The sequence below is a fragment of the Pyrus communis genome, chromosome 15, assembly GCF_963583255.1.
Source record: "Pyrus communis chromosome 15, drPyrComm1.1, whole genome shotgun sequence".
NCBI lineage: Eukaryota > Viridiplantae > Streptophyta > Magnoliopsida > Rosales > Rosaceae > Pyrus > Pyrus communis.
In genome coordinates, this window is record NC_084817.1 from 21,564,373 (window position 1) to 21,589,564 (window position 25,192).

General features: G+C 37.6%; 2 protein-coding genes, 1 long non-coding RNA gene and 2 pseudogenes across 4 annotated transcripts; 4 read left to right on the forward strand and 1 right to left on the reverse strand.

Moving 5' to 3' along the window:
* Positions 1–491: 491 nt before the first annotated feature.
* Positions 492–3,102, reverse strand: LOC137716791 (uncharacterized). The gene is made up of 3 exons (XR_011065744.1): positions 2,966–3,102; positions 2,220–2,278; positions 492–766 (listed from the first exon to the last, which is right to left on the reverse strand). It is a non-coding gene; the product is annotated as an uncharacterized lncRNA (long non-coding RNA).
* Positions 3,103–4,788: 1,686 nt separating this feature from the next.
* LOC137718520 (uncharacterized) lies at positions 4,789–7,367 on the forward strand. Of its 2 annotated transcripts, none has more exons than XR_011065896.1 (5): positions 4,789–5,430; positions 6,139–6,253; positions 6,332–6,430; positions 6,599–6,650; positions 7,002–7,367. XR_011065896.1 is itself a non-coding variant. In XM_068458076.1 (5 exons), exons 1-5 carry the CDS (start codon positions 5,041–5,043, stop codon positions 7,062–7,064), a joined length of 702 nt encoding a protein of 233 aa, XP_068314177.1. In that variant the 5' UTR covers positions 4,794–5,040; the 3' UTR covers positions 7,065–7,356. The 2 variants fall into 2 exon arrangements, 1 of the variants encoding a protein (XP_068314177.1); XM_068458076.1 differs by having other exon boundaries at positions 4,794–5,430; positions 6,349–6,430; positions 7,002–7,356.
* Positions 7,368–8,042: 675 nt separating this feature from the next.
* Positions 8,043–8,162, forward strand: LOC137719333 (5S ribosomal RNA; annotated as a pseudogene).
* A 467-nt stretch (positions 8,163–8,629) lies between these two features.
* On the forward strand, positions 8,630–10,654 carry LOC137718512 (uncharacterized; annotated as a pseudogene).
* Positions 10,655–18,194: 7,540 nt separating this feature from the next.
* On the forward strand, positions 18,195–19,023 carry LOC137716839 (ethylene-responsive transcription factor ERF019-like). The gene has a single exon (XM_068456207.1). The coding sequence runs from the start codon at positions 18,312–18,314 to the stop codon at positions 18,849–18,851; it is 540 nt and encodes a 179-aa protein (XP_068312308.1). The 5' UTR covers positions 18,195–18,311; the 3' UTR covers positions 18,852–19,023.
* The last annotated feature ends 6,169 nt before the right edge of the window (positions 19,024–25,192 follow it).

The window sequence follows — 25,192 nt, forward strand, 5'->3', positions numbered from 1 at the left end:
AAATTTGAATTTAAATATTTAAATATGAAAATAGAACCACTTTTATGAAAAGTATATACGAAAGTAAATAAAACTTAATATACTTATTATCCATAAAAATAGTCGAAGATATTTTATCTTTTATACATTTATAAATCCACACACACACACACACACACTATATATATATATATATGATGATGATATATAGCACCTACAACATACAATATTCAAGTAAAAGACAATCCTATAAATAAGGGATAACATTTACAATTTAATTATAAATAATTAAATTAAAAAAAAAAAACAAAAAAAACAGATGTAGATAATCAATGAGTAGACCTAGTCCAACAAACTGGACTAAATTCAATAATGACTAAAAAAATTGAATTTACATCACGTTTACTCTTTATTTCGTGTGTAACATCAATTTTTATCTTTTGGTTTTGTCATCTTCCTCTACATCGAATATTTGGTTATCAAAGGAGGGTGTGGTGACACACCCCGACCCAGAAAGTCCACTTGGACCCTGAATCGAGCTGTGCTGGCCGACACCTGGAAGGTGACGAAGCCATAAAATGTGATAGTGTATAAAAAGTGAATAAATTTGAATCTAAAAGTGTCTAAGTACCAGAGTGCGCTATGAGTGGGAGCGAACCCATTTCACACGCGATGTCAGAGCATAAGTAAGGTACAGTAGTGTGGGTAAGAATCATACCCTCAGAAATATCCATTAATACTAAGATTCACCACAGATTCTTGTCGATACAAACTCAGCAGCTAAAACCTGGAGGGCACCAAACAGAAGGTGTGAGTAAGCAATAAAACCAAGCTTCCCAAAGTTATTACCTCTCTAAAAGTAATGCCCTAAATGTAAAACCCGTATCGTTTTCCATAAGACAGTACAACATATATACATATATCCAAACCATACTCAGAAATGACCAAAACCACGGTTTGCCATCAAATCCACCATACATTAATAAGTAGGCCAAATGAACTAAATCAATACAAAGTGATATATCAGTCAGAATCATCTAAAATGACATGTACAACTTATCCGTATCTCATCAATCCTGGCTAGCATATAAGTCGGAGTCACCTATAGTGACCTGTACGACTTATCCATATCTCGTCAATCCTGACTAGCATATAAGTCGGAGTCACCTATAGTGACCTGTACGACTTATCCATATCTCGTCAATCCTGGCTAGCATATAAGTACGACTTATCCATATCTCGTCAATCCTGGCTAGCATATAAGTCGGAGTCACCTATAGTGACATGTACGACTTATCCATATCTCATCAATCCTGGCTAGCCAATAGCTCAATAAGTATACCTGCACACAAGTCGGAACCACCTAAAGTGGTCTGTACGACAGGACTGGGTGTAAATAAATACGCTCAAGTGCTACGATCACGTGAAGACTGGGCGAATAATCGCGGGTCACCTACGAGTCGGAACCACCTGAAGTGGTCTGTATAACAGGACTGTGCACCTACCTTGGATCCAAGGTGAGCGTAAAGTGCGGGAGGTGAACATCACGTGAAGGACTGTGCCCTGGCCACGGGCGGGAGCACTAACACCGGGGTGCAGGTTTATGAGCTCTCAATGCATCTCAATATAACATGTGCAACTCATGGCAACCAGTACGATAGTATCGAAGTTGCCTAACTCATAACTGTAGTCATGCTATAACGCAATCGATTCAACTAGTACCATAAACTCACCTGAACTTACCTGGGTGTCCTGAGTTCACCTTTGCACTTGAAAGCATTCCCAATAATTATATGCAAGTAATATACATATGGATATATCATGATGCAATCTACTACTCAACCATGTTGTAGCATTTTCAATTATAAACAATATGGTGTGAAGTGTACAATCAGTAACGCCCTACTCCCAAACTACTTATTTTCAGGGATAATTATCCATGACAACCCAATTAACTCTAATTTAACTAACTAATTCACAAAACTAAAACTTGTCTTTACCAATTTCCTTCGCATTACTCAATTTCCCAAGCAAGGCTTTTGTCTCAAATATTTTATGGCTGCATCTAACGTCTCGTTAGACTGCCTACGTACCCTAAACAGGGATCAAGCCATTCGTAGTTCACATAGTACTTCAAGCATTCACAATAATTATATATGAAAGTAATATGCCTAATCAATTTAAAGGTGTCGATAGAACTCTCAATAATATGTACGATAAAAAGGAAAGGATGCACTCACCTGGAGTCCACGCTATGATTCTCTAGCGCACGCATCGAGGCGTCCTGAATGATTGGTCCCTGTGACCAATTATCAAATCACATCTCAGAACTCTTATCCGTAGAATATGTAATTCACATAAAACACAACCTCAACGACATTCTAAAATAGTTTGAGACCCATTGACCACAAGTCAACCGTCGATCAAAGATCGACGGTAGGGTTTACAACCCTGTATAACTTGACCCGGAAGATCCGCATATCAGATTTCCAATCCGCAACTCCCAAAGATCCACAATATATTTCTAGAATAACATATTAAAGTTTCATTACGATCCAACGGTCAGATCTCCGCCAATTGCCTAAAACAAGTGGCCGTGAACATTTATTTTACTAACTTACAAATCCAATTCAGGAAGATCCGTAAGTCGGATTCCCGATCCGTAAATTCCTATGATCTTTAAATATTACGTATTATAATGTACCCAAGTTTGGTGACGATCCAACGGTCGGATCGTCGATTCACATTTTCATCAAGCAATGTATCGTAACGAATTTAGGTTCCAACGATCAACCTATGTCATTCAAATAACAAAACTGAATTCAAGACATTCGACATAGCCTAAAAATAGCATTGGCGGCCCACTGGCCACGCGCCGCCGCGGGTGGCGTTCGGCCGCCCCGACTCGCCGGAAAATCCAACTATTTCCAAAAATTCTCAAACTTCACAGAAATGAAGATCTCAGTGAGTGGAGCAACTTTCATACCTGCCACGAAGTCCAAAAGTGGACGGAAGATGGTCAATTTTGCCCACGAAGCCGGCGGGTGCCTAAAACTTCCCGACGTCGATTCGTCGTCTACGGTGGTCCAACGGGGTCAAGGTTGGTTGGGTTTTGCTCCTGGGATGATGGGCTACAAAGCCCAAGTGGTGGCATCGGCCATTGCTTTGCCGATTTGCCGGAAAATCGAAAAGGGTGGCCGGAGCACCATTGATTTTCGTCAACTTTCGTGGCCTCAAACCTCCACATCCCATGATTAATCAAGGTGGTTCTTGGGTGGGTTTTGTAGAGGGGAATGAGAGCTTCAAGATGTGGTGGTGGCATCGAAAAACTCCACCGGAGTTGACCGGAATCGGCCTTGGAAAATGGGTGGTCGCGAGTGGGAAAACCCACGGGAAAAGCTGGGATTTATTTTATTTTATTTTATTATTTTTTTCTTTCTTTCCTTTTTCTGATTGGGCTTCACCTTAAATAACCAATTTCTGATTGGGGATTTAATTTAATTAACACTAAACCTTGAATAACCAATTTCGAACGTCTGTAACTATACCGTTATAATCCGGACTCGCAAACGGCTTTCGCCTATGCGTTCACATCCACGAGTATTACGAGAATATGTTAAAAGAATAAGTCATACGTCTCTCTAGACGATGGTCAACATAAGTCAAAGTCCTTGCCTCTAGGGCAATTTCGTAAATTCACGCTTTTAAAATAAAATAAAAACGTAAAATTTGGAACGGGTTGTCACATGTGGGGCCTGAATTGCCTACTCATGATGGTGTAGGCAACGTTCCTATTTTAGGAGGGTATGTAGAATTTGCATACTCAATTGCCTCTATTATTGGAGCTAGTTTTTACGTACGTGTTTGATTAAAACAGGTATTCCAACTCAATTGTCTACATTAGAGATGTTCTAATACTTAACACGTGAACACCCTCCCGAATTCCATCTTGAATCCTTCTCCTTTTCTTTTATTTTTAATATATTAATATATTTTTGTTTAATCTACATGACATCACAAAATTGGACATGGGAATCCGCATGTGGGCTGCATCATAAGATGAACGAACTTTTTTTACGAAATTGTTTGAACGGCATGGACCAATAATGCACATTTTGTTAAATTTAGGGACATAAATTTAAAAAACTTTTGTTCATGGATGAATTCTAATTTCGAGATAAACCAGCTAATGGTTTTAATTTTATAATTAATCACATGAGATTAACATGTTGAATAGGCCTCATATGAAGCTTTAGGTTTCAAGGCCCATTGGGTTTGGACCTAGGGCTTGTGATTTAAGTTACAGTTGTTTACTGCATGCAAACCAAAGCCTAGTTAGGCTAAAGTGTTATTTAGCACCAAATGACAAAAATTAATTTCTCAATGAGACATATTTAGCTTAGGCTAAAATAATTCAGTACTCTTAAAACCAATTGATAATATATGGAGTAGTCCAACTCTTTATAAGCCCTTAAATGATTTGGTCTCAATGTGGGACTTTGTCCTAAAATCCTCAAATCAGGGCTTTGACCGCGTGCTTGTTGAATAATGAATCGGTGACTCATAGGCAGTGACTTATTTAAGGAACCCACTAGGGCCGTAGCAAAAACAAGTCTTTATATGGTAATTGTCACTGCCTATGGACTCAAACCTGGATGATCTATCCATGACCAGAACAATATCTAATTATTTAATTTATGTGGTAAGGATATGTTATTTGTAAATGGTAAAAGGTGTATATTCCCCCATGAATATATTCTTTAATACTCATACTGTCGATATATTTCATATATTTGGATGAATAAACAATCACTGATTTGAATGGTTTTTTTATTTTATTATTTTGGATGGAAGATTTTTAAATGAAAATTAGGAATTGAACAATTTGGATTATAAATTTAGACAATAAAAATACATTAGTCGCAAATGGTAGAATATAATGTGCATTTCCGTTGGGGATGCAAGTAACACACTTTTCATTAGTTTTCTTATATATGCAAGTATTATCCGATTTAAATTTCAAGTAATTTCGGATTTGTTTCTTGTTTTCAAACATCAGCCATGCTGATGATAAACTCCTTATTCCTCTCATCTTCTTCTTCGTCTCCTCCTCTCCTTCTTAACCACACCAAATCTCCTTCCATTCCAATTACCACTTCCAACCTCTCCATATCCAATCCAGCAACTGCTATCAGCACACCTCTGAGATGGACCCCGCAGACCCTTCAGTTTCGGGTCTCATCGTCATCAGCCAATCCGACAGTCGAGGTTGCATCACCGCCGGGAACTGATGGCGATGAGTCTGCTGATGTGGTGGAATCTGGAGCGGACGTTGTGAGGAAGTTCTACGGAGGAGTCAACCGCCAAGATTTGGGTTCAGTGGAGGGGCTCATAGCAGAGAAATGTGTGTACGAGGACCTCGTTTTTCCTCGTCCTTTCGTTGGTCGCAAGGTACTCTATCTCTTATCCACTTCTCAGCTCTTTTAGTATGTGCTTTGATATTTGACTGTAATATAATAATTTTAAACTTAAAAATAAACAGAAAAAGTAGGCCAAATTGACAGAATTATAATAAATATTTAAAAATAAAAATAATAATATAATAAGAAGAAAGAACAATTTGTGGAATTTACGTGTGTAGTCAAACTGCGATTTAAGGATTTTAAAAACTTTTTAAAATAACAATATAGATTTTGGCAGACTTTGACGGATCCTTTATGAACTTTAGAAGATTTATGTAGACTTTTATTACTGACCTTTGAGGATTTACGTGGACGTTCTTTTTTTTTTTTTTTAAATCGATCTTCCAGTAACAAAATTTCCAAAAAAATTTAAGCATCAATAATTTTATTAGACAAAAAAATTCAAAAAAGAAAATCATGTTAACCTAAGGTCCGAAATCACTAACTGAACTGTAGGGTTGTTCCTGCAAAACTTAAAACCCAAACATTATGGGTATTAATGCTTCCAGCCCGTCTAGAAAAATGTTTGCGTATATAAATAAATTTCAAGTAATTTTTGGATTTGTATTTTCAAACATGATGGAGGAGGTCTTAGGTTCGATTCTCAAACATTTTTTTTTATAGAAAAATGTTAAGCAGCTCCGAATTATTGTGTATTTTATTCTCAAGATCAAGCACCAGCTTCAACAATGCGCAGGATATACTTCAATTCTTCAAAAAGTTCAATGATTCTGTCGGCAAAGACCTTCAGTTTGTTATTGACGACTTATCCGCTGAGGACTCCACGGCAGTTGGGGTAACATGGCATTTAGGTATGTTAATGGAAATTAGTTACACTACGTCTTTCCTCCTCTGTGAGATATATGTTGATCCGATCCCCACTGAAATAGTATGTATTTTGGATCAGAATGGAATGGGAAGCCTTTTCCCTTCAGCAAAGGATGTAGCTTTTATAAGTTGGAGGTCATCGATGGCAAGAGACAAATAATGTAAGGATACTTCAAAAGAACAGATAGCAGTCGTAGCATACACCAGATTATAGTACTGCACGCTCATTCAATTTCGTTCCCGAAGATGAGGAAACATCTTGTGTACTTGTGTATCTCTGTTGAGTGCGTATAGTCTGTTGGGAGACTAATTTTGTCTTTGATAAACAGCTACGGGCGAGATAGTGTCGAACCTGCGATCAAGCCTGGAGAAACTGTGTTGGTAAGTGCTTAACCTCCACACTATCACGCTCTCTCTTTTTTCTTTTCTTTTTTTCAGGGCATTCCATATACTATTTCGAAACCAACATGGTCTAAAACAGACGTTTAGGTTGGGGCCTGATCTCTGATGGTTCCAGTCTAAATTCTGTAGTGCAGCCTTCCTGCCATTGGCATTGGATGAACATGTAGAATATGAATATATGTTCAAATTTGTCCTATTTCTCGAATTTCTGTTCTGTTTTATCTGCTTTTCAACCTTACGGATACGAAAACTAGATGTGCAGAAATCATAAGACTATAATTCTTTGAAGAACTAGGTCAGGTTTCACTTCAAATCCTATATGTTTTACAGATTGCCATCAGAGGTGTGGCATGGCTTCTACGACAATTCCCTCAGCTGATCGACCAGATTTAAAGTTATTTTCTCTACTCTCTTTTTACCTCAAGGAGAGGATATGTACACTTTTTTACTTTGAACTTGCATGAGCAAGCAAATATGATGTATAGGCACACATATACGTATGCAGAAAATATAAACTGAACGGAGTATTCATTTCGAAATTCTCGAAAAACAAAGTGATATTGGGGAGGGGGAATCAAACTCATGTCATTGAATGCAGAGTGTAGGTGCTCTTAGCTAATTGAGCTACATGTCTAGTGCTTTTGTTGACTTTTAACTTAAAGGGTCAATGTTGGATTGTTGTGTTTTTTTAATTAAAAAACTGTTTCTGTTATGCTTTAAAATAATTAACTGTAAAATAAAGTAGTTGGATGTTTGATAAATTGTATTTTTAAAAATGTTTTTTGAGTATAAAAAGATTCATGTCCACTGTGCTGACTCCTCAATATCGACGTACGGCATCATAGCTAATACCATCCAGATGCTATACACTGTACTATGGTAACCCAGCATGAGCAATGCCCCATCAACAAGTACAGGTGACAAGAATTTGTGCTCGATCTAATCCTGTCCGAATACAACAATATGAGCAGCAGTACCAGCAGCAAGTCGAAGAAAATTTGGACCCAAAGGAACATTACTGATGTAGGAATTTGAATCTTCCTTTGCTGGGAGGTGTTCCGGTTGAAGAATGCAGCAATACAATCTCAATGCCACCATCTTGGGGTGACCAGTCCAGACAGATGGTTGGAATAGCAGGGGTTGCTATGGTGTATTTGGGGGTGTGGTCAATGACGACGTTGCTTGTGTTGTGGTTCCTTCTGCTGCTGTAACCGGCGATGACATGACGGGATGGATAAAGCGGGACTTCAGGCAACACACAAGAAACGATGGCATTTTCAGTAGGTGAGCTATACCGCTCCCAAGCCCGTTTAAAGGAAGAGGGGAGTGCGTCAGGTAGTGGACAACCGACACTCCTATTTTACGTCGAATCCTCACGATCATACCAACTTACATGCATCGGATCCCATCTAAACTCCGAAGTTAAGCTAGTCTGGGCGAGAGTAGTACTAGAATGGAATGACCTCTTGTGAAGTCCTCGTGTTGCATCCCCACGACCGACCCCACTCGTGGGAAAAGGCTTTGTTGTGTTGTGTTTTTGTGAGCTATATCAATAGCTAACAGCTAAAAACACACTGCGCAGCTGTTCACCTCAGGTTTGTTCTTGACAGGGTAACGAGTTGTACGCATGTTTTCTTTTCCATGAGCAAACTGAAAGAAAAAAATGGCAACCTTCATCTTTTATCTGTGAGATATAAAAAAATTAATAAATACTGAATATATTTATCGATTCACAACATAAGTTTTACCGTAATTCATTCCAGATTTTAAACTTTCGATTATTTTTTTTTTAAAATTTATATACCCCTCCCATTACAAATTTTCATAATTTCAATCGAACATAACTAATATCAATGTCAATTTAAGCATCGATATTTTTACCTAGATCAATATTTTAAACACAGGTAACTAGTTACAAATTTCCAAATTCGCAGGAGGCAGCAAACCAAACGCCAAAATCTCGTTAACCATGAAAAAAAGGCCGAAGTCTCCACTTGTCATATAATTCGTCCATAGCAAAAAAGGAGGTCCGCGGGAGCACCGACTGCTTCCCTCGGTATCTCCGCCTCCACTTCCGTCTTCTTCTTCTCTCTCCGTTCCGCTCCCTCTCCCTCTCCCTTCCCGCCGATATTCCTGAATCTGTCATTGCGAGACGCCGTCATTGCAACAATGGCGGCGATTTCGAATCTTGAGGGGTGCAGTCACGGCGGGAACGCAGTCATTTTCGGAGAGAGGAGGCTACAGTTCCGGTCAACTCCTGGATTGAAAACTCGGATCTCTTGGCCCTCTAAGGTATCATATGACATAATTTTTACTTCAATTGCTTTTCATATTTTCCATTTCATCTCAATTATGTAAATTTACGCAGAGAAATGTTGTTGTTAGAGTGACCATTTGAACAATGCTACTTCTTCAGACCATCAATTCGAATAATTGATTGGATGGATGATTGTGAAATTCCAAGTGTTGCACTTTTTATTTTTTATTTTTTTATATTTATTTGTTCAAATTTGTTATATTGTACGTGGGTTTAATCAAGGAATTTGGTTACATTCAAGAAAACTATAATTTATACATGATTTTTTTTACCAATTCCAATGTGGGCCTGCTGTGTTTTAAGTTTCAAATTTGTAGTTGTATAATACTTCTCTGTTTCAGAGACCAAAATTCGGTTTGATGATCAATTTTTTTTTTCACGTAATCATTTTCCCTCTTCTTGATATAGAATCAGTTAGCAGTTGGTCAATAGGGCAAATCAGATAAGAATTCCCGTGTTCGTACGGCATTAGTTGGTGAGAAGATTGCACGAAGTGGAGATTTTTCCAGGCCTTCTGACATCCCGGTATCAAAAACTACTTTTTCCACACAGTGACTTAAAACAAATTGTAAATGTGTCTTCTTTGGAATGTAGATGATGTTAGTCTGAAGTTTCAGGCTACATAATTAACATTTTTTTTTTTTGGTTTTGTTTTTATTTGGCAGGCATTTGATCTTGTTCAAGGAGCACTTGTAAGTCGTTGTCTTTAATCTCCTGATAAGCTGATATGTAGTGAGTTAATGATTGAGAACTTGATGCAATTGTTGTTCAGATTCTAACGCTTCTCGTTCATATAAAAGTACCATACTTTTGTTCTGCCCCAGTACCTATATTAAAATTTAACAAACTAAATTGAGGAACAATCTCAAATGCGCCAGTCAGTGAAGATGAGAAATCATGAGGAGTTGCCACATAGTTTACTTTTATTGTTTGAGTTTGCATAATCACATATCTGAATAGTCATAGCGTGCAGGTAAAATGGAGTCCAGATGTGGTTGTGGACAGGTCATTACCTGAGCCTCCAACAGCTGTTTTTCTGCATGGAATTGTACGTAGCAGGAAGAACTGGGGTACGTTTGTTCTTTTCCCTTTCTATTGTTCTCCGGTTAAGTGTCCCTTTTTGTACTGTTCTGTGGCATGTAGGAGTTTTCTCGTGTATTACTTTTCAATTCATATCTTTGCAGCATTAGCAACATAGTGGTGGTAGTGGATTTTCTATTGTTTGCTGTGCATAAATAGTCTGCGGTTTTATCCGTAATATCTGATATTGCAGGAACCTTCACCAGGAGATTGGCACAAAAATTTCCGACATGGCAGGTATGCTTTTGTACTTTAACTTATCATGAATGAAACGTGTATTTATGTGGTAAAGCTCATAACATTTAATTTTCTTATAGAATTTCCGACATGGCAGGTAACGTCTAGGCTTATTTATTTGTCTGCAGTATTGTGACAAATTGATTATACTAAGTGATCCTATATACCACAAACACAAGCACCGCCAGTACAGATCTGCCACAAAGACATGCAAGGCACACACAAAATCATCGCTAACAAGCAAGATCACATTACTCAGCCCTGGGCGAGCAGTAGTCCACCCAAAGTTTGAGAGCTAAACCCAAAATCCTAAGCTCTAAAACGGTGATTCTGCACCTCAAATTATTAAGTACCATGCTAAACGCTACACTTCTAACTCTCAATAACCGCTTGTAACCATGGGTAATTTGCAAAAGTTTTTAAAGCAATACTTTAATTGTCTCAAGGGGATAGAAGAAAAATGGAAACAATAAAAACTTGGGCGGCACTTAGAAATTGATCTCTCACTTGAGGTTCTTTTAAATAGTTTACTGTAGTTTTGTGACTGATCTAACTAAGCATATGTACTACTTCGCCTGTTGTCACTAATTACGCTTGTAATTTCTGTGTTTTTGGGGTGTGTATTTGGATATATTGAATAGGGAATTTTTATATTTGGTCATGATGACAATCTTATGTTATTCTTCTATTTATTGGCAAAGTTTCTGTTAGTGGACCTGCGGTGTCATGGTGATTCAGCATCAAGTAAGAAAAGTGGACCCCATAGTGTTTCATCCACTGCTCTAGATGTCCTAAAACTGGTACGTGTTTCTTGCGCACTTGCTGTCATTATTTTTGAAGGACAAGTTTCCCCATTGTCATATATTACCCTATTTTTCCAAGAAAAGTTTCAGTTATTGTTCTGAATTAGATGAATCTCACAGCCTTCATCTGTGTTTCTTATGCCTATATTTTTCTTTCGTACTTGCACACTTCTTTGTAACTTCATCATTATTTTCATGAACAGTGTTGTATGCACAGCATTTGAACACTCCCAGATGTTTGTATATTTTTGTCTAGTACCTTCTCATGCTTCAGATACAACTATGTGAGGTAATGTTGTTTCTTCTTCCTGTATAGGTTTGACAGCTTAGATTAACACCTCGGGTTATAGTTGGACACAGTTTTGGAGGGAAAGGTATCTTAGGCTATTTTGGCATGTTGCATACCTTTATTGGAGAGTGCTAGTACACAGTACATCTGCACCATCTTAAAATGGATTGATGCTTACTATGTTTCTGGTTTTCATGTAGTTGCCTTGAGCATGGTGCAAAAACTCTTGCACGACCAGTCAGAGTAAGTAATGGGAATATATTGAATATATATCCTAGAAAGTTCGAGGGTCTCTGGACATTATCCTTATTTTCGTCTCACTAGTTGTTTGTCTAGGTTTGGGTTCTAGATGCTACGCCTGGAATAGTTCATCCTGGTGGGGATGGGGAGGACCATCCAGAAGAATTGATTTCTGTCCTAAGTACACTGCCAAACGAGGTGAATACATGTTCAATAGTTGTTTCCTTTCTTTTTTTACGAAGTTGGGCGCCTTTAGGTATTGTAGTCCTTTTATTATTTAATTATTTGTCTTTAGTATGTCTTTCTTGCCCCTTTTTATCATCATTTGTCTCTCCATTTACAACTCTTAAGGTAAATTCATGTAATACAACTTGATATCTGATCATTGTTAATCAGTTTATTACACGCTTTTGGGTCCTACTGAATAGAGATACATGTACACCACTACAGTGACCAAAACCTGAAAGGTTTCATTCTCACTGTGTTTGTCGTAAAGACTTCTACCAATTTGTCTTTCAATAAAAAGTTCATTCTACCAGTTTTTCTTAGAGGCAGGTTTCCTCAAAGCAGGATGTTGTGGATGCTTTAGTTAATAAAGGATTCTCCAAAGATGTCGCACAGGTACTTTAAACTGTGAGACATGCTTGAATGGAATAATTTGTAGTTTGGGCTTTGAAATTTTTTATGTATGGATCAGCTTGGTATTTCTTATTTCCGACATTAATACTTAGCCTAATTCATATTTGGTCGTTACATTTTGTTTCTTTATTGATAGCACCTATCTAACTTTCAAATTTAACAGTTATGCATATTTGCTCGTTATGTTAGCTGACTTTGTGGGAAAAAAGTGGTTCCAATCCCATCTTCTGCTATTACTCTGTCTCATTAATTTCACCATATCATTTTCATGTTTGATACTCTTGTGTTCTTTTTTGTCTTGCGGTGCAATTGATTTACCCCTTTTTTCTTCTTCCATGCCTTGAGGATTTTATTTTATTGTTATTATATGCTGTTTCATGTGCAGTGGGTGGTTACTAATCTTCGACCAACCAATTCTCTTGGTTCATCACCATCAACCTTTTCATGGGTGTTTGATCTGAAGGGAATCGCTGAAATGTATAAATCTTATGAAGAAACAAATTTATGGTAATTAGTTCATATCCTTATCTTGTTGGATTAGTTTTATATGTGGCACAGGAGAGTCAATACCTAGTGGTTAAATATCCTTTTAATCAACCGAAATACTGCCCATTTGTCTGAGCTGGGGGTTTTCTTTCATGAATTATATTTTCTTTTAAATTATGTTTATTTTTTATTCTGGATGTACATCAAACTACATATCCTTCAAATATTGAAACAAAAAGGACATTTTCATTTTTGAAGTTACGTCTGCTTCAACTTTTTCCCCATATCTTGAATGTCAAATTTGCAATTGGCTCTTATTGGATTGGATCATAGTAGGAAAATTGTTGAAGATGTGCCTTGGGGTGTCCATGTGAACTTTTTGAAAGCAGAAAGGAGCTTGCACAGATGGGCTTTAGGAGATCTCCAGAGAATTCATGCGGCTGAGGAGCTTGCTGCTGAGGAAGCAGGTGGAGTGGAAATGCATGTCCTTGAGGATGCAGGCCACTGGTTATGTTGCTTTACAGTTTAGAATGAAGCACACAAAATGGAACACTTGTGTTTGTATATGTGCACGCATATATATATATATATATATATATAATCATTCACAAGATATATTAGAATCTTAGAGGTTCCGATAGATCAGTATTGGCTCCCAGACTCCTGGGCGAGCATTTTGGGCATGGGAATCATAATTAATGTATTTTTCTTTTGAGCAGTTATTTGGGTTAGCAGTTTTAGGATTTATAATTTTGTGCAAAGTTAGTATCGTTCAGTAGTGACACTTTCTTTGCTGCAATGCTACTGATTGGTATCATAGGAACTGCTTGTAGTCATTTTGGACAAGGGAATTCGTAGTTTTGGGGAAGTTGCTTTTGTCATACAGTCATGCACAAGTGATTCTTTGGCATTGTTAATGCAGTCCAGAGTGCATAAGATGCTGCTTAAAATATCAAATTGTTCGACGCAATTTGTTTGAAACTTGCATGAATGGGATAATATCAACTGTACTGTATTTGCTAAATATGCAGCGGTGCTCATTTTTCGTCCTTTCATTTTCAGGTCCGTGCTGATAATCCAGACGAGCTGTTTAGGATCCTTTCCTCTTCTTTTTAAAGCAATGGTTTAATTGCCAAAACCTGGGGGAGCTTTGGCATGCTCTTGATCAGTTCAGACATACCAGCATTCTACTGAGAATGAGAAATCACCAGACGGTTCCAATGTTTTAGTCCTCGGAAGAAACAGGTCAAGTTCTCTATCAAATGATTATATAAATCCGTTTATATCATAGTGATTTTTGTGTATTATCGTTCCTCGTTCTTTTCATTTCTTTACGTGGCCTCCGTCCCCTTCTCGTTGCGGTTGCAGCTATAACTTTAAACGTGTGTAAATCACTATAGAGAAGATGGATATCTACGTTTTAATGATTCAAGTGTTTGGCTTAGATTAGTTTTATTTTTACAATTTATGAGAACACGTACATGTTTGTACGTATAAATTGTTCAAAAAGAAAAGAAAAAGGTAAAATCCAAACTCTGGAATCATTTGATTTGAAAATTTAAGGGCGTTTTGATAACTATTTAATTGATGAAAGCATTCAAAATCAAAATTTATTTTATGTTGTGTACACTTTTAAGATTTTATTTTATTTTCATCTTTCTTTTTCTTCGTCCTCTCTCGGTGCCATTCTTCATCTCCCCTTTCCTCATATCTCAAGCACGAAATGTAAAAATCAACGAACAAAGATGGAATGATTGTCGCTGGAATGTACCTGAGAGGATAGTTGGACCAACAAATTGGTCAAGGATTAAAATGGCAAATACCTAAATGTGGAAACCGGAAACTCTAACGAGAACCAAAAGAATATTGAAGTTCAACGTTGTGTTTCACGAAACTCCATAACTCAAGTGTACCAAAACAACGTACCCTATATGTTGTTTTAACTGAGGACTTTTGACTGAAATGATCTTTAATTTCAATTCCTAATTGTTGAAATTATCAAAGATTAAATATCGACGACATAATGATCAAATATCGATGAAATAGAAATAAAAGATTGACGATATAGTGATCATATATTGATAACATACTAAATAGTGATTATTTCAGCAATTGAGATTTGAAAATTAATCATATATCAACAACGTACTAAAAAGTCATTTCACCAGAATTTCTAGCGAGTAAATCTTCGTTATTAAATTGTTAAATAAAAATTTAACAATCGAAAATTTCGGTCCATAAGATTTTCTCGAAACATATTAGAAAATATGTTCATTAGGCTAACCCATTAACTCTTTGAAAATTAATCATATATTGACAACATATTAAAAAGTCATTTCACTAGAATTTTCAACGAAATTTCGATGAATAAAATTTTCTCCGAACATTCTAAAAAATATGTTGATTTGGCCAACCCATTAACTCTTTGAATCCCCAAAAAGCCAAACGGAAGTCTTCCATGAAATTTCGAGTAAAAAATCTACTTTTTGTATTAAATGCCAAGTATTTCAATGAATGCAGGATTCAAATTCACATGGTTTGTTAATGAAGGCCAAAGCAAGACCATTAGCAGTACCAATCAATGCCCAAAAATAGTTGACATAAACACTAAAAAGGTTGATTTTGTCTGGACAGATTCAGCTCAACATGTTCAAACATTTTGCCTCTTGACATGATGTCGTGGACCCAGTCAAAATTGCTTAAGCATAACAAAATCCAACCTTCACCCTAGAATTTTTTTTTCAACCCTCTTGTTCTCTCTCTTTCCATTCTGCAACTCGATCTTTCTTTATCACTCTCCATTTTCTTCCAAACATAGAATTTGCCAACCTGATATCCTTTCACGGTCATCCTTCACCGCCCTAGTTGCAAACTTGAATTTTTTGAATTGTACAATATTTTTTATTTTTTCATTTCCTTTATTTTGGACTATGGAATAGTATTTCTTGTAATGCTTTGATGGGAAGTTTTAATGGCCACTAGCAGTTCTTGTAATGATTTTGCGTTCTATCTGAATGTGTTAATTTTTTACCATGTTAATTGAACTCTTGGAAATTACTACTAAGAATCTTATTGCCAATTCAAGCTTTCTATTCTTTTTCGTGTAATCATGTTTGTGTAAGGGTGCAAGCATCTTCCAAAGCCTATTTATATTGGTAGTTGTACTTAGACTGAACAACACATTATGAACTAATCAATTGATGAGGAAAAATGGTTACTTTGAGACATTTGATTTAAGAAGCACTACTTGTTTTGGTTAGTTAAAATTATTTTTCATAAAGAAATCACAATTCAAATGAGAAGGGAAAAGAAAAGACATATTTGATTGGTTTATATTTCCATATCAATATATATACATACATACATATATATATATACATACATACATATATATATATATACATATATATATATATATATGTTTATGTCTTTTTTAGATTGTGCACTGAAAAAAGAATTTATGTCATAAGAGTAAAAAAAGAAATCCTAACAAATCCATGAAAGAAATCATTACAAATTCATAGAAATCTATAATAGAAATCCATAATAATCTGTCAAAATTCATATAGAATTGTATAATCTATTAAAATCCTTTGAAATCTGTCACTTAAAAAAGTCTATTAAAATCATTTGAAATCCAAATTGACTACACACCCTTGGTGTATCGAATCGTGTTTTCAGTGTAAAATATTTCCTACTAGTATTATGCAACCAAAAGCAAATAACATGTTGTGCACGTGACAACTTCAATAAAACTACATTTTAAGGACAACATGTGGATTTAAAACATGGTTTATAAAATTGATATATATATATATATATATATATATATATATATATATATATATATATAGTAGAGAAGCATCAATTTGGTCGAGGGGATTCGCACAATATTGGAGGGATCTAATTTGGAAGGAGTGCGTTTGTAGGAGAGGGAAACCAGCTACGAGCAAAACATATTTGAATTTCAACGTTGTGCGTTTCATGGGTTAGCACATGCAAACAAGAATGTTTTGAACCGACCAAACCTGTTAGCACATGCAAACAAGAATGTTTTGAACTGACCAAACCTGTTAGCACATGCAAACAAGAATGTTTTGAACCGACCAAACCTTATATTTTCTTGTTTTGAACCGGCAAAGGATTTTACGTGGACTTGGTCCTTTCGCTAAATTTAAAACACCGCCGTGGTAAACTGGTTGAGGTAATATGCATCGAATGCCAACCTCGCACGCCAACCCCTCATCAAACCAAATTCTCAAACATTCCAAGATAATTTCTGACGTGACTTCCTCTCATACTTAAACTACAAGTAATGCTACATTTAATACATGTTTGTACGATTATTTGCATTATTTCTTTAATAGGAGTGACATTAGGTAAATCAATTTTGTTGATCAATTTTGCAAGCAAAATAATGTGTAGAAAAAAGCACATTAAGCAATACTTAATGAAGAGTCCTATCTCTATTATAAAGATAATATAAATATATAGTGAAAGTAGTATTTTTATTAAACTCCGCCAAAGTCGATTACTCATTCCTGACATGTATTTCTAATCATAAATCTCAGCCATGCGAGATTTTTTTGTGTGCTCAGAATATGGGGTGTTACACTGTGAGTCACTATACAAGTGGTGACATATTTGTATTAAAAAATTAACAACTTAAAAATAAAGCATCCCATCACTTATATAATAATACACAATGTACTACCCGTGTTCGGGACATAATGAAATTTCTCTCAAAACTTGGCTTTCATGCTCACCTTAATTAACCACGTGTGTTTTTCTGTAGGAAATAAAATACCTTCTATATACTCTGTTTTAGACTTTAGTAGCCCAATTGACATAAAACATGTTTATCTTTACTGTTTTAGTCTAATAACGAAGAGTTACGAGTCGTTAATAAATACCTTAATTATTTATAAACAATTAAAATTACTTATGATATCAAATATATTATTATCATGTGAAGTCCAACAATCATACATATTTCACATTACTTAATTGTGTTATTCACGTATTAAATTTGAAAATTTATCATACGTGATGAAAATATTAAAAGTATAGATCTAACATCATAAAAAATAGTTAAGTTAACTTTTTCTAATATTAATTTTATAATTAAATCTCAATTTTATTCATGATATCGAAACCTAACAATGTATTAATTTTATACTGAATCCAGTTGACATATATCCTTATCTTGCCTCAGTGTCTCTCACCGTCCATACCGCTTCTAGTTTCTGGTATTGTTGGAAACCCCTCTTATACTTTGACCTTTGAATATTTTGACCTTCCCCTCCCTCGCACATGATATGCTACTGCTACCCAATTAATTAATTATTGCACCTCTGACTTTCATAGTTGTTCAACCTATATAAACACTTCCTCCCATTTGCCTTTTTCATTCACAGATTCAGTCCGAACGTTTCCCACATCTTCCTTACTAGCTACTTACGCAGACGAGTCAGAACTCAGAAGAGAAAGTTCATATTTTACATAAATATAGTTTTACATATATATATATATATATCATCATCATCATCATGAGTTACAGTTCGGAAGAAAGCGGGAGTACTCCATGCAGCACATCAAACAGAAAACTCAAGGGGGTGCGCCAACGAAAATGGGGCAAGTGGGTGTCCGAAATCCGAGTTCCGGGGACCCGAGACCGGCTTTGGTTAGGTACCTTCTCCACCGCAGAGGCGGCAGCGGTGGCTCGAGACGTTGGGTATTATTGCTTGCGTCGACCTTCCACGTTGGAAGGCCTTAACTTCCCGTTGATGTTACCGTCTTGTGTGAGCGATGATATGTCGCCCAGGTCGGTGCAGAAGGCAGCTTCGGATGCTGGCATGGCAGTGGATGCTCAGCTGATTGCCAACAAGTCCCCGCCGCCGCAGCCAGCTGGAACTGGAAGCAATGCGGTTGAGACGACTGAGTTTTGGGAAAATGGTTATGTTGGAGAGACTTCGACTTCGACTCCTACTTCTACTTCTATGAGCAGCTGGGGAGGAGGACATGGGTTTGGCAATGGCGGTGATCATCAGGGGTGCTTGAGCATTTCCGTTGAAGATTATGATCTCTAAATCTAATTATTAAGTGTCGTCAGTCAAAGTTATACGGTTTTTTATTTTTTATTACAAATGATATTTTGTACTAGTTTACTAGACAAATTTAAATTCAGGATGCGGTATGGTGAAATAGAAAGATCTTAACCATCAAAGCAACCCATCACCGCTTGTAACTATGATTTTGGTCCATGGAAGTTTTAGCAATGTTAGCATAAAGTTATTAACTAGAACTATGCACGTGTTTGTGGGTAGATTTGCTGGAATATATATGTAGCCCTGTATCACACTCACCGTAAGACTAAGTCTAGCTATGCCAAGAAATGGAAACAGACTGGTTATGATTTACAATACGACTTTGACCTCCCAAAAAAGGAGTGGAGTTGCATCATTTTAATATTGAAAAAGACGTAAGCTGAATTTGACCTGGTTATAAGGAGAGAGAGGAAAACAAATCTAGACTTCCGCATGAATTCGCTGAATTGTTTGAATGTACAAATAATAAAAAAAGAGGAAAGCAAATCCATAATTTCGTATAAATTCACTTAACCAACTGAATTATTTGAACGTACAAATAATGAACAAGTCATGTTTCAAATACTTTGTTGAATTCAACGATCCTCTATGGAAAGAGGCAAGTGTCCTATTGATGATTTGGAACCCAATTAACACTTAAATAAATTTTATGATGAATTTCTAAACCATGTTTTAGTGCTGCAAATTGAGCATATATTTTAAATCCAACAGAAACCTCAGAAAATAGTGCGATTCTTTGTGCAACCAGTGACACCAAGTGACCACTATTAACGAAAAGGCGATATACTAACATGGAAATCATTTATACTATCGGTGGTGCCACTGAAACAATATATAAGTTTCAACAGAGTTTCTCTTCACAAAGTGAAAATAATTGTTTCCTTCCTCTTTTTGGGTTAAAACTACAAATGTTTTTCTTTAGAAATAACTTAAGCATCATTCAGAAGATAGTACAAAGATGCCCAGATGAACTAATCATCACTCAAAAATGAAATGAAACAAATGTCATACTTGATAAGAAGAAGTGCATGTTTGGATCGATGTTTGGCCGGAACATAGCTTCAAGATTGTTTCTTGATCTGCTGATTTCCTTCAACATCCCGCTGCCAATTTCGGAGGATCTGCTGATTCCCTTCAAGCTTAGAAGTACTTGTTTGCACTGTGTTCCATTTTATGTTGGTCTTATACGGTTTGATTTACAATCATCTCCAAGCATTTTATGTATGTACACAAAAGGGGTAATTCAGCTGAAGACGTTTTACACTCATGGAATCTGTTCTTACATACTTACAATCATGACCCCAAGGGAAACCAAAATTGAAATTTCAAAGAATAGTCAAATGAAACCAACTTACCCGGTTGTTTTTTGAGTTTGAACTCCGCCAGACTTTGTAACAAAATCTTGTCCAAAATAATCAAGGAAGAAATCAAGTGCCAAAATTTGAAGATTTTTTCTTCTGAGCCGAACCAAAACTTAAAAATTGAAAACAAAACGGCATCAGCCACCATACAAGTAGGAGTTTCAAGAGAGCAACCCTTATATATAGGCCGTTCTTTGCTTGTCTGAAATAGGCAGCTCGTGGATCCCATCAACATCCACGGTTATCTTCACAGCCCTCCTTCTCAACCCATACAGTGATTTGGAAAACGAAGCATCTGCCGAAGAAAACAAACATAACCCAGAAAACAAAATCAAATTCCTGAACAAAGTAACGACAGAACAGAAGAGAACAGCACTGATCGATAGAAGAGTCGGAATTCCAAAAACGTGCCTGTAGTTCGTAAGCTATGAGTTTTGAGAACGAGCATGAGCAAGGAGAAGAACTCGTCCTCGTAGTCGAGAACCCTGTGGAGGAAGGTCTTCGTAAAGCTAACACCTGTGGTTTGTTGTTGAAATTAATTCGACATTAATTTAAACTTAACTTAATAAACAGAAGATTAAAAGATCGAATTTTTGCAGCATCCCACCAAAACCCACAGAGGAACAATGAATAGAGTTTCAGAGAAAGGAAGGAAATGAACTTACGCTGATGGAATAGGTGAGGGTGGCGCGGAGACTGGCGGGAAGCTGCTGAGCCGCCTCCATCTCGAAGAAGGTGGGGCGAGTCCCTTGGCCTCCCGCCTGAAACAACATCTTCTTTTGCTGCAGAGGAGAAGGAAGAGGAGGAGGAGGAACTGAGTAAAAAAAAACTATGCCTTCCCTCTGGAATATTGATAGTTTGAAGTACAAATTTCCACCGAAAGCATGCCAATGCCATACAATCATCAATTTATCCATTTTTCTCTCTTTGGGAAAAAATTGAGCCCAAAAATGGTAAAGTCCAAACAAAGAGACCCTTTTTCTTTCTCATCATATTGATAGTATATAGATATCGTGTGCGTAGAAACACTATCAAATGCGGGTCGTGCGCAACTCATGAGCAAAACCCGTCCGTAGAAATGGAGAAGGTCTCAAAGTTTTTATTAGAAAACTCAAAGTTAGACAGCCACCCAAAGAGATAGTTTATGTAACAACCCGTCTCGAGATTTACGAAACAAAAAAAGTATTGTTGTATTTTCATTCAGTTTGGAGGATACTTTCCTTTTAAAAATAGTTTTTGGGTCTTAAATGGTGTGCCCAAAGGCCCACCCCCTGATTTTGTCCCCCGAGCTTTTCGCCTCTCTCTCTTCTCTCATTCTCCTCGAGCTCTCTCTCTCTCTCATTTCTATCTCTCCCTCTCAATGCTTTTCTCTCCAACTAGAACACACGCGCATCCATACATACACATGCACAACCAACAGGAGAACTTCACCATCATCTTCATCATCTGACCTTCATCATTCTCTCCCTCACCACCCTGCGATCTCTCTTCTTATCACTGTGCACAGTCACGGTGCACGTGATTTCTGAAGAGGTAAGTCAAAAACACCCTTCCATCTTCCTCCACGTAGTTAGAAGGTTTAGTGGTTGTTAAAGTATGGTCTTTGGTGAAGGTTTGGACGTGAAAACAACTCAGGGAGCTTTCCCCAATTTTCAGGCGAGCACCGCCCCTTTCGAGGTAATTTCTGGCCAAACCACGATGATTGTGCCAGCGTGCAAGGCATCAATCTCTTCGTCTTGCCGAGTACTACAACTTTCCTTTTTGTTTCACCCAATTTCATGGAGTCTTGAAGAAGTTATATCCATTTGAATCTTACCCAGTTTCGACGACCTCTGAGGCTTTCGAGGCATTTTCCAGCCAAACCACGGTGAGTTAGATGTCGTGTGAGGTTGCATTCTCTTCTTCTCTTCTAGAACTACAACTTTCGTTTTTGAATCACTCGATTTCATTGAGTTTTGACAAAGTTATGAACGTTTAAAGTTAAATAACTTTATGGCCGAATTTCGGCCTTCTCTTTCAATTGGGTTCGGCGGCCCATGTTTTGAATTCAAACCGGGCTTTCAAGCCCAGATCCTTTTGAACTAGGCCCTTTGGGTCGTGCCAAACCTAAGGCCTTAGGCCCGTTATCCTTTTAAATCCAACCCAATTACCGAAGCCCAAGTTTGAAATCCAAACCCAGGCCTTTGGGCCGGATCACTAAGCCGAAGCCCATTTCTTTTTAGTTTTGTTTTATTTTTATTCCTAGTTAAATTAAAGGCCTTTGGGCCGTTTCCTTTAGGGCCTTTGGCCCGTAAACCCTAAACCCATTTATTTAAACCCTCAAACCCATTAGACCCAACCCGGTCCAATCCAAAACCCTTGACCCAGATCCATTGACTTTGACCCGGTCTGACCATTGACCTGGTCAACGGTCAGCGTTGACCTTGACTTTGACCCGTCAATGTTGACTTTTTGGGTTTTCGTCCGAGACTCCTCCTAGGCTAATTTCGACGTCCTGTACCCGTTTCTGATGTTTGTTTTCCCAAATTAATTCGTTTGAGTAGAGTTTGACTAAATGTACCATTTATGTGCTTAGGGGCAATTTATTGTGGCATTCTGTCTCCGCTGGTCGCGTGGCTCTTTGGCGGCTAAGTATCTGTGAGTAGACCCCTTCTAAAAATGCATGTTTTGATAGTAGAAATGCATACATGAAAAACATGATTTGATGACTATGTTTTATGAAATGTTTTATGAGATAACATGTTTATTGAAGCTAGTTTGAATTATTACTATTTTTCCTATAACCCATGTTCTTATAGAATATCCAATGGATGACGATATGATATTTAGAACATGTTTAGAACACTTATTTATAGTATAAATAATGGATGACTTTATACTATAAAGTTGCTTTTCAATATATGTATGTTCACTAGTTTTGTACTTACCTAGTGGTCCTTTCCGCTACGGGATGTAAGGATAGATCCGGTCTGTCCTGGGCGACGGTTTGGTGTTGGCATAGGGCCTGAAGTGTGTTTCCTCTGGCTATTTAGCACAGGAACGGGGAACCGGCATGGGGCCTGGAGTGTATTTTCCTCTGATTGTCTGCTCAGAGACGGGGAGCCGGCATGGGGCCTGGGGGTTATCGGACATTCATTAGTGATTATTATATAAACAAGTTATGATTTGAGACATTGCACAACATGCTAGGTTTCGAAAAACCTATGTTTATCATGATATATGTGTTTTCATCAAACCTGGGGGTTAGTACGTTGATAACTGTTTTATTATATATATATATATATATATATCAACTTGGTCCACTTATGTTTGTTTTGCGTCCCTTTCAGGACTTAGAATCGAGGCATACAATCCCGACGCCAAGGCACTTTCGCATCGGCATCTTCCAGTTCTCTCAGCGTATGACCCATTAAAATTTGATATTATTTCTTTTAGTGTTCTCGATTAGATGTGCGCTCTGAACACGTTCCTTAATTGCATATTCATTATTCTTTTATATTTATAAGTCTTATTTATCCCTTGTTTTCAGCATTTGCACTCAATAAATGGCTTTCGTCACCCTCGGGTGTCGGCTAGCACGTGCCTATCCTGGTATTCGGGGAATATCGGGGTCGGGGCGTGTCAGTCTACATAACCCAGCTTGTAGAAATCAACTTGACTATGAGTAAGCGAAACCTCAAACCCTTCAACTGCTCATTCTCCTCGAGCAGACCAGCACGCGCTGCAGTTCCTCCACTTCCTTCTTCAGACTGTCATTGTTATTTGAAGCACCCTGGAGCTCCAACACTTGAGGTTCAAGCCTATCAACGACCTTTTTAAAGTGGATCACTTGGTTATAAGCAGCAATCAATTCTTCATCCTTTGCGTAAGTAGTAGAGCGGAGCTCAGAGACAGCACGTTCAAGGTCTTGAATCTGAGGTATGTAACACCCGATCTCTTTCTCTAAACTTTCATACTTAACTTGAATCGTATCAAGCCTAGTCTTCAAATCCATGATCTCCTGGCGAGCAGTCTCAAGCTGTAGAGAAGTATGGGCAAATATATTAGACCCCTTCAAAGTGGCAAGCTCAGATTCCAACCTTTTGACTTTCTCAACCGAGGAGTAAGCTTCGGCTGCCACATTCCTTGCCACCTCCTTGGCAACCTTGGTATCTTCTTGATTAAGGAGCATAGACTCAGTTGTTAGAATCATCGTTTTCTGTATCATAGCCAGCAGAGCAATCTTCCCATACTCGGTCGTATGCTTCACAAAGGAACTTGGGTCAACAACCCCTTTGACACCATCAACAAACTTGGAATACACATCCATGTGCTCGAGCATATCTAGTCTCAAGAGCGCACAAGTCTTAGCAGCTTCCCCAGAAACAAACTTGGTGGACTTCTCACAACTGCCCGGACAAGCAGTCTCTTTCTTTTCAGCAGGCAAATCAGACCCAGCAGCAAGGGGAGAGGGTTTTGGCACCACTTTGGCAGCAGAGTCCACCTTATCACTCTTCATGGTAACAATTATGATGGTGAAGCAGACGTAGCCCTCGACAGACGTTTTGGCACAAATTTCGAGCACTGGGGGCACGTCAAAACTTCTATGTTAAGCATTCCTGTCAGCAATAAACGGAAGGCGTCACTGGCATAGATCTAGCAGCCTCTTCTTTCTCGCCCTTGGAGGAAGTCAAGTCAATCACGAGCTTGGGGGCAGCCGGCGAACCTTCACGAGCAGTGGAATAAGCCTTTAGCTTTTTCTCAGTCGGTATCTCCTAAGCAGGCGGGGAAGATCTCTTCTTTCTACCTTCATGCATGGTAGGCTCAGCTATAGTGATCGGACGAGCCCCAATGCCTTAGCCTTGATTGGTTGTGAAGTTCCAAGTGTTGCACCTTTTTTTTTTTTTTTTTTTTTTTAATTTTTAATTTTAGATTTATTTGTTCAAATTTGTTATATTTTATGTGGGTTTAATCAAGGAATTT